Below are 9484 nucleotides of genomic sequence, written 5' to 3'. Positions count from 1 at the left end.
CGTACTAATATACATCAACATTTTTACTGTACTTGATTTTTATTTTACTGTACTTTATTTTTGTGTACGCACGGGCGTTTCTGCGTTATGGCTGCTACGCCTATGACTAATAATAATAGTAATTCGAGGTTCTGATATACCGCTTTATCACAACCTAGTTCGTAGGTTGTCTCAAAGCATTTCTCACATTATTGTCCGTGGTTATAGGGCCTTTGCAACCAGCAAATATCTTTCTCAACTTCATGGGTAACATACAGCCGGAGCTGCCATTTCGGCGCTCACAGCTAGCATTCGACAATTCTAGCACTGCCCAACCACGTACTCATTTACAGCTGAGTAGACTGGAACCAGCGGAGTAAAGTATCTTGCTCAAAGGTATTCCGTCTATGCGTATTGCAGAGTTATCTTTTCTTGTGAGCAGGTATTGATTGTTACGTCATTGGTTTGTGTGAAAAAAATACGTCGTTTTCTCAAAAATTGATGACGTTACTCTCACAAACAAATGACGTAACACTCAATACCTGCTCACAAGAGAAGATAAGAGTTGTCTCTTGTTGCCTTGATACTAGTATATCAGAATTTTGAAGAGGTAAGAGTACACATTTCCAGGGATGTGACATTTCAAGCGTTTAAAGTTTCTACCACGGACTTAGATACTTCCGTGGTTCTACTAAGCCCTAGAAGCAATCTCTTGTATTCTGTGAAATCCTTTAAGTCTGATTATTAACAAGTAAAACCCGAATTTTTATATGAATAATATCAAATTTTGTACAAGTGTTTTCGAATTCATTAATTCGTTCTTGATTTACATAACCTTTCGAGATTTAACATAACACTATTTCATCAGACTAAAATTTTCAAGATTTTTTTTTTTATCATTTCCTTTTTTATGATTGATACGAACGGTTAATACTAATCATAAAAAAGAAATGATTGAAAAGATATGATAAAAAATCTTGAATTAGTTTATGTTTACCCCATTGCGGCTTATGGTACGTCTCTGGGTTTAATGCTCTGCTGGGTTCAAATTAAACATATTTTCAAAAACAAATTAGATCTACTTAAAATTAAATTTGTTTTTCTGAAAATGAACCACCATAGGTAGTCGGCTTTGTCAAGATCTGATTTTTTTTAAATATCACTGAAAAACTGAAAGTGTAACTTGAGTTACCAACTGTGGTAGCGTGAAGTTAGTTATATAACCGCTGTTAATAAATAACCTTACAAGTATATCGAATGAGACTGTATCACTTAGAAATGAGCTCAAACTGTTTACCTTAAGTTCTGTTCAAACAAATCTTGTAACACAACTGTGAATACTTTTTTTATCCACCATTATTGTGTTGTCCGGAATTTATTTACCGCTTTGCGTCTCATTTATTTACGTGAGCATTCCACTTCCTGTCAGAATAACTGGATTCGATTGTGTACGGTAAATGTTCCTTGGCTGTCTCTTGTAGCCTTGATACTACCATATCAGAATTTTGAAGAGGTAAGAGTACAAATTTCAAGCGTTTAAAGTAACTCAGTAAATTGACAAACCATATAACTGACTTTGTTCTTCATTGATTACAGTGCGTAAGTCCTTGCATTGGGAGCAGCATATGTTTGGCACAACTGCAACGACGCGAATATGCCCCCCCCCCCCCTCATTTAAATAGCAGAGACATAAATATTAGGTCGGACACTACACTAAAAACTATGTTAAGTTAAGGTACATGCAGTTGAGGAAGGTGGAAAATGTAGGAACTTTTCTATGTTCTATTTAATATCTATGCTATACTCTACTCATCACTGCTCGTATAACATAAGCAGGTCCATGCCAGTACTAGTACACTCTGCCGATTGAGCTAGCTATACTGTATATATTCACCTATAAATTATAGCTGCATTGAGCTATAATTTCTCAGATTTCGATTTTCATTAAATCAAAGCAAAGTCGCACAAAACAATAAGTTTTATGGTAATGTTGACTACAAAAAGTATACATTTAGGTGTTTATTTTCGGTGGTAGGTAAATCTTGTACGCCGCTCCCGTCCCAAAACCCCGTACCAAGCATATAGAGATATTTTAATATCTCATTAACGCGATCGTTTATATTTTTTATAAAATTATACAATAATTTCTAACATTATTTTCTAAATGTGACTATTAATAAAATGTAAATTTATCATCTAATAATTTAGAAATTGACGATAATGTTTATTTCAAGGGGGTAAAACTTGTATGCTGCAGTCAACCGTGAAAATCACGGTTTTTCATTTATAATTAGATATTCAGTGAAAATCAACATGTTATTTTCAGATATATAGAACAAAATACCTTACTTTTTAAAATTATGTAAGTTTCGTTGAAATAAACAACATATTTCACATGAAATTCTGACTGTTGTGATCGCGGGGAGTTTTGAGTTTTGTTTACTCCCTTACCCATGCTAAGGGGACATCACTCCGATAAGGGATTATTCTCTTATTTATTACATGTAAAAAAATTGCAGATTATTAAATGAAAAAGAAATAATGAAATAGTTGTATTAAAAGTTTTTTTTACATATTTATGCATATTTAGCACGAGTCTTGACGGAGTGATGTCCCCATAGCACGGGTACGGGAGTAAACAAAACTCCCCGCGATCACAACAAAGTCAGAATTTCATATGAAATATGTCGTTTATTTCAACGAAACTTACATAATTATAACCAGTAAGTTATTTTGTTCTATATATTTGAAAATAACATGTTAATTTTCACTGAATATCTAATTATATATGAAAAACCGTGATTTTCACGGTTGACTGCGGCGTACAAGTTTTACCCCTTGAAATAAACATTATCGTCAATTTCTAAATTATTAGATGATAAATTTACATTTTATTAACAGTCACATTTAGAAAATAATGTTTGAAATTATTGTATAATTTTATAAAAAATATAAACGATCGCGTTAATGAGATATTAAAATATCTCTATATGTCTGGTACGGGGTTTTGGGACGGGAGCGGGAGCGGCGTACAAGATTTACCTACCACCTTTATTTTTATTTTTCATAAATGTAAAATTTTCGATTTTTTGACATTATTTTTTATATCTTTTGTTATCAACCTAATGATAAAATCTTCTTTTAAAAGCGACTTTGTTTCGTTTTCCTTCAAAAAGAAAATAGCTTAAAAAACCTATTTCAGATAGGTCAATAGAGCTATTATGGGTCTTTACAGCTATATAGCTCAATCGTCAGAGTGAACTGGACCCCATAAGAAGCCGCTGGTCGGCCTTTTTTTCTATCGGATATGATTTTGCCGACTGCAACAAGAATATTTATTTAACGATACAAGATACAAGAATATTTATTCAATGTCGCATACCATAAACATACAAACATTAGCTTGGTATAGCTATTTCTGCGACGGCACCTGTCAAATGTATCTCGAAGTGTAAACCTCTAACACAGTGTTAGAGGTTTACACAGTGTGATACTTCTGACAGGCGCCGTCGCAGTCGGCAAAATCACATCCAATAGAAAACGCTGACCAACGGCCTCTTTTATTATACTGTAGCCATGGCCACTCTCCACTACACTGTAACTTGTAAGCAAAGGGTGTGATACAGTTTAACATTTTACAAAAAAATTAACGCCTGCACTTTATTAGAGTGAAAGAATGACGTAATTTTGCCTTTATTCACTTTGTTCCCCCTTTCAGTAATAAAATGTTACTGTACATTTGTAGGTGTTACCCAAATACAGGATTTTTATCAAATATTTTCACCAAAATTATTTTATTATTCTGTATGTACAGACTGACATTTTCTAGCTTCCCTTGTGGTACAATTTATAAACTATAAAGAAAAACTACAAAAAATCCTATCTTGGCAATTTAAAATGCAGCATTTCATTGCATTGTTTAACATATAATTATTGTGCCATTGATAAGCATACCATTGTTGTTGTTGCAAATAAAAAATGACATATATTTTGTGCTTCAGAAGTTTTCCTTTATAGTTTTCAAATTGTATTATAAGGGAAACTTGAAAATGTCTGTATAGAATAATAAACAACTTTGGTGAAATATATATATGTGTTGGTGAAAATATATAAACACCTTCTCAGTATTTATATATATTTATACACATATTATTTAAGAAAAAAATACATGTTAAGGTAACTTGTTAAGTTTAATTATTTAACGGTTTCAACAATTCATATTAAATGACATAATGTTTATATTTTTTGTTGTAGCATGATGCTGTACGTGTAAATTTATGAGTTGCAAACAACACAATGTGGGAAACTATGTCTCCAGAAAAAGTGTACTCTTACGCACACTTTATCCACACCATAATTCGTACTGGAGATGACAAGTTAAAAGTCTTGAAAGAGAATTTGTCATCGAAAGAGCTGACAGCCGAGGTATGCTCCAAAGTCCTACATCATCTGGTGAACGACAAGGCAGCGCTGTATATTGCTTGTGAAGAGGGTCATTTAGACATCATCAGATATCTAGTGTCAGAATGGAAGGTAGACATTGAGCAGAGAGGACATTACAAGCACAAACATTTTCATGATCATGTTCCACCACTTTGGAGCTGTACAGAACGCAATTCCATCGAGGTATTGCGCTTGTTGATCAGTCTCGGAGCTGACATCAATTGTACGTCCAGCACCAATGGAACGGCTCTTCTGGTGGGCTGTCTACATGATAGTGCGGAATGTGTGAAGGAATTGATCAAGGCTGGCGCGGACGTCAACACCCCCAACATATACGGGGCCACGCCTCTACTGAATGCAGCCAGCAAAGGCTCTCTGAGTTTGTGCGAATTTTTGATTAATAATGGTGCTGATGTCCTAGGGAGGGATTGTAATGGCAGAACAACCCTCCACAGAGCTGTTGAGGAAAACAGACTGGACGTAGTGAAATTGCTTATCGAGAAAGGCTGTGATTGCACGTTACTCAACGATACTGAGGAGAGTGCTTTTAGACAAGCTGCATTGAAAGGAAGCCATGAGATTGTGGAGTATATAGCCAAAAATGTTTCACTTGACCCTATAGACATTATCGAGACATATGAACTTCTAGGAGCATTTGATGCTGAAAAAGATGATTATGAGAAGGCTTCCAAAGTTTGGGTGAATGCTTTGGAACTGAGAGGCCTTGAAAGAGAAAAACCAATTCTGAAAAGCATCTGTGATACATTAGGAAAATATACGGATCATGTGGAGGTGTCCAGCGCTGATGAGATCAAAGGTCTTACGAGTAAGGAAGAGTTCATGGTGCAGAGTCTACTTGTGCGCGAGCGTATACTTGGACCATCACACTCGGAAACCATCTGGTCGTTAGACTACTGTGGTGCTGTGTATGCAGACATGAACAATTACAGTAATTGTATAAAACTCTGGAAGTGTGCTTACAAACGTCTTGTTGACAAGAGAAGGAACTGCACTGAAGATTGTACCTTCAGGATTCAAGCCATCATGAAAGTATTCGTAGATATTGCCCAAGAACGCAAGACATCGACTAAGGTACACTTATAATTATCCAAAAGGGGAAGGTTTTTGACACTTTCAGAAATACATTCAGATCTAGATCTAGAGCCTCAGTTGAACTGTCACATTTAGCAATTTCAGAAATCAAATAAGATTCAATTTTGCCAGAATTTTAGAGAGCGAAAACTGGTAAAAAAGACGTCATTTAAAACCCAAGAGTCAAGATTATTTGAATTTATAAAGGAGTCAAATTATCCTTACGATGGCCATGAAGAGTTCCAAACAGTGATTTTTCTTTGAGTATTCTCCCTTTCTTTTAGTACTAGCAGATGAAGCAGTGAAAATGAGTTTTTTGGCTTATATAAGAGTTATTACCCCTGTCAAATTTTTTATATGATTTGCAGCCCATAAATTAGCCACTCTATATATGAGCATGTTGAAGTCATGATCATAAATCAAGTTCAAAGGTCAAGATGAAACAAATGATTGTATTGGGTTGTAGATTCTGTATACTCTAAAACCAGACAAACATTATTGTTTAACGTTTATTTGAATTACATAGTTTTATTGTTGAACAGTATTTCTTACACTTAAATATTATTCTCTATTTCTAATGGATCCGGATGTATTTGACAAAGGAAAGTGATGTTTTATACAGCTGAAACCTTTTTCTGCAACATTTGAAAATGTAATTTTCAGTAAACTGACGTTTTCAAAGTTTTAAAATATGTGTTCAATCACTTTTTGTGTTCTAAACAAACTTAGCATATATTAAAATCATACTGTGTATTTGAGGCTGGTAAGTATTTTAAAGATGACATTACACGAGTGCAGTGTATGTTAATAAAGATACATTTACAGTATAAGTAAATAAAGTTCTTCTTGTCTTTTTCAGTTCCCTTCGAAGGACCTGCTTGACATCTTTGAGATACTTATATGCAGTTTGCAATTCGGCTGCAAAATGTTCAACGTGCGGCCTCGGGAAGAGCAAGCAGCTAAACAGATCGCCATTTTAATGAAAATGGCGTTACAATTGATGAATCTTCTTCTCATGCAAGAGCTTCATGCTTCTGACTTGGATCGGCTGAAACATTTAGCAGAGTGTGCAGTGAACACAGGTATCAAAGACGAAGACGGCCGGACACTCCTTCACCTGTCCATGGAGGCAGAAACCTCGACCACAAACGAATACACGTATACATTGTTCCCATCTTTTCAAGTGTTGAAACTTTTGGTGGACGTGGGTGCCAATGTTAACGGTATGGACAACATGCGTAATACAGTACTCCATTACTGTGGAAACTCCGAGAGCCACCAGGTGGCTGGGTATCTACTAGATAACCACGCTCACGCGGACGTGAGGAACAGTGATGGGTTGAGTGCCCTGGAGAGACTCATATCGTCAGGGTACCGTGTTTGTCCCATGGAACACTGCACACTGAAGTGCCTTGCTGCCACTGCCGTGACTCGTAACAAAATAAACTTCCAGGAGTGTCTCCCTAAAACACTCTACAGCTTTGTCGAAATTCACAGATTTGCCTAAATGTTTAAAGTTACAGTGCAGAAATCCGTAGGAAAAACTGCGGTTAAAATTGAAGTAATACAATTTCATAAAAATTATAGGTATATTGGTATGAAAAGGTAAAAAATCCCAATGCCTTAAGTTTATGTTCAAATTAAAGCGTGCAGTGCCTTTTCTTCACTGATTCTTATCTCACCAGGTGCAGGGTTGAAGTTGTTTACAATATTTCTTATGAATAATTATAAGTAAATTAACAAGATGTCACGAGAGGAGAATCCAACAAACAATGACTATGTGTTTGACTGGGTCAGATGTAACAGTTATACAACACTATGTTGTTGTCTGTGTCAGATGTAATAGTTATACAACACTATTTTGTTGACTGGGTCAGATGTAACAGTTATACAACACTACGTTGTTGTCTGGGTCAGATGTAACAGTTATACAACACTATGATGTTGTCTGGGTCAGATGTAACAGTTATCCAACACTATGTTGTTGTCTGGGTCAGAAGTAACAGTTATACAACACTATGTTGTTGGCTGGGTCAGATGTAATAGTTATACAACGCTATGTTGTTGACTGGGTCAGATGTAATAGTTATGCAACACTATGTTGTTGACTGGGTCAGATGTAATAGTTATACAACACTATTTTGTTGACTGGGTCAGATGTAACAGTTATACAACACTATGATGTTGTCTGGGTCAGATGTAACAGTTATCCAACACTATGTTGTTGTCTGGGTCAGATTTAACAGTTATACAACACTATGTTGTTGACTGGGCCAGATGTAACAGTTATACAACACTATGATGTTGTCTGGGTCAGATGTAACAGTTATACAACACTAAGTCGTGACTGGGTCAGATGTAATAGTTATACAACCCTATGTTGTTGTCTGGGTCAGATGTAACAGTTATCCAACACTATGTTGTTGTCTGGGTCAGATTTAACAGTTATACAACACTATGTTGTTGGCTGGGTCAGATGTAATAGTTATACAACGCTATGTTGTTGACTGGGTCAGATGTAACAGTTATTCAACACTATGTTGTTGTCTGGGTCAGATGTAATAGTTATACAACACTATGTGGTTGACTGGGTCAGATGTAATAGTTATACAACACTATGTTGTTGACTGGGTCAGATGTAATTGTAAGAAAATGAAATATATTATTATAATAATAATTCTTTTTTTTTTTATATCTTTTACACATTTTATACCCCGAGTGTGGTTTAAAGGGGAATTTAATCACTTTTGCTGTGTAAGAAAATTAAATAATGCCAGTTTAATCCTGCTGATAAGAAAAAACAGCGAAGGTTTGTGGCACAGTAGCTTAGATGTGTTCATTGTAAGACTGCTCTACTGAATACTAAAATTGTGGACACTTATTAATTACATTTTCTGTCAGGTTTATTGTTATTGAAACTTCATGCAGTTTCAAAATGAATACATGCATCCTAATTGTAAGAACTTTATATCACTGATTGGATAAACATTTCTGTTCTGTGTACTTGCATTTTAAATGACTTCTCTCCTCATTGGTATTAACAATTCAGAAAGATGTGTTTGTTAAGACTGTATATGGTATCAAATCAAAGCCCCTCTTTTACTGATCATACTTTACCAGTAAAATCGTGAAAATTCCCTCAACAGTTTCGATAGATTCAAGATAAATTTAGAAAAAAAGCTAGTGTTGACCCAGTCGAGAGGATTATTAAGCAGATGTGATTTGAAACCTGCCGATTATTCCAGTCTTTTAGGTGAAGAAGATATAATTATATAGAAATTCGACTTTGTTCTGTTTAACTAACATTCTTTGCAGGTAAAACGTTCAGTACATGAGTGTACTGTAGACTGAATTTCTCATTGTTGATTTTATATTGCTAAATACTACTTATGTTTCCCTACTGAGCTGAGTTTTGTGATTCTCTTGCTTTGTCTGTGATAGTTGTCTTTCTTAACTAAGGTTTGAAAGGACAAGTTTAGTTGTTATGACAATAAATCATTATTTTTACTGAAGTTGCCTGTTTGTTTTCATAAAAAGGTTATGGCTTTGTTCTGTAGTCACTAACTTAATTAATGTATAAACAAAATCAGTAGACCAAAGGCACTGACAAACTTGATTGAATCAGATGATTTTTGACCTCTTAACATTCCAGAAGAGTTGTGAGCACCAGACATATTGAGATCTAGTTGCAAGAATGAATATACTCATCATTACAACAAAAGCATCTAGCGCTAATCCCCCCCCTCCATCTCCCCCCACCCCTCCCAACATACGCCTTCAAAAGACAAAGAAAGCAATATCAGATCACTAAGTCATGGCTGTTGGGACCGTGGCTCAGAAGTCAGATCAATTTTAGTCCACCATCCTCAGATAGTGGGCTATTAAAATTGCCCTTTCTCTATCCACTGTCTTCTTAAACTTTTGTTGTTATCGCTATTTCTCAAGAAATAAGAAATATTACTCAGAAATG

The 9484-nt window shown here is 35.3% G+C and overlaps 1 protein-coding gene across 2 annotated transcripts; it reads left to right on the top strand.

Annotated features, from left to right (window-relative positions):
• The first annotated feature begins 503 nt into the window (after positions 1-503).
• Positions 504-9163, top strand: LOC110458734 (protein fem-1 homolog C-like). 2 transcript variants are annotated; one of them, XM_021510618.1, is made up of 3 exons: positions 504-589; positions 4234-5514; positions 6374-9163. In XM_021510618.1, the coding sequence occupies exons 2-3, from the start codon at positions 4276-4278 to the stop codon at positions 7019-7021; spliced, it is 1887 nt and encodes a 628-aa protein (XP_021366293.1). In that variant the 5' UTR covers positions 504-589; positions 4234-4275; the 3' UTR covers positions 7022-9163. The 2 variants fall into 2 exon arrangements, with proteins under 2 accessions (XP_021366293.1, XP_021366292.1); XM_021510617.1 differs by lacking the exon at positions 504-589 and adding an exon at positions 1399-1492.
• Positions 9164-9484: the final 321 nt, after the last annotated feature.

The sequence above is a fragment of the Mizuhopecten yessoensis genome, unplaced genomic scaffold (assembly GCF_002113885.1).
Source record: "Mizuhopecten yessoensis strain PY_sf001 unplaced genomic scaffold, ASM211388v2 scaffold9733, whole genome shotgun sequence".
NCBI classification, from domain to species: Eukaryota; Metazoa; Mollusca; class Bivalvia; order Pectinida; family Pectinidae; genus Mizuhopecten; species Mizuhopecten yessoensis.
The sequence above is the reverse complement of the archived record's forward strand: the minus strand, read 5'-3'. Positions and strand labels throughout refer to the sequence as shown.

Bases quoted from the DNA above. Each gene is read 5' to 3' on its own strand.
- LOC110458734 (XM_021510618.1), top strand. From the start codon at position 4,276: ATGTGGGAAACTATGTCTCCAGAAAAAGTGTACTCTTACGCACACTTT. The intron at 5,515-6,373 runs GTACACTTATAA...TGTCTTTTTCAG, and splicing joins AACGCAAGACATCGACTAAG to TTCCCTTCGAAGGACCTGCT.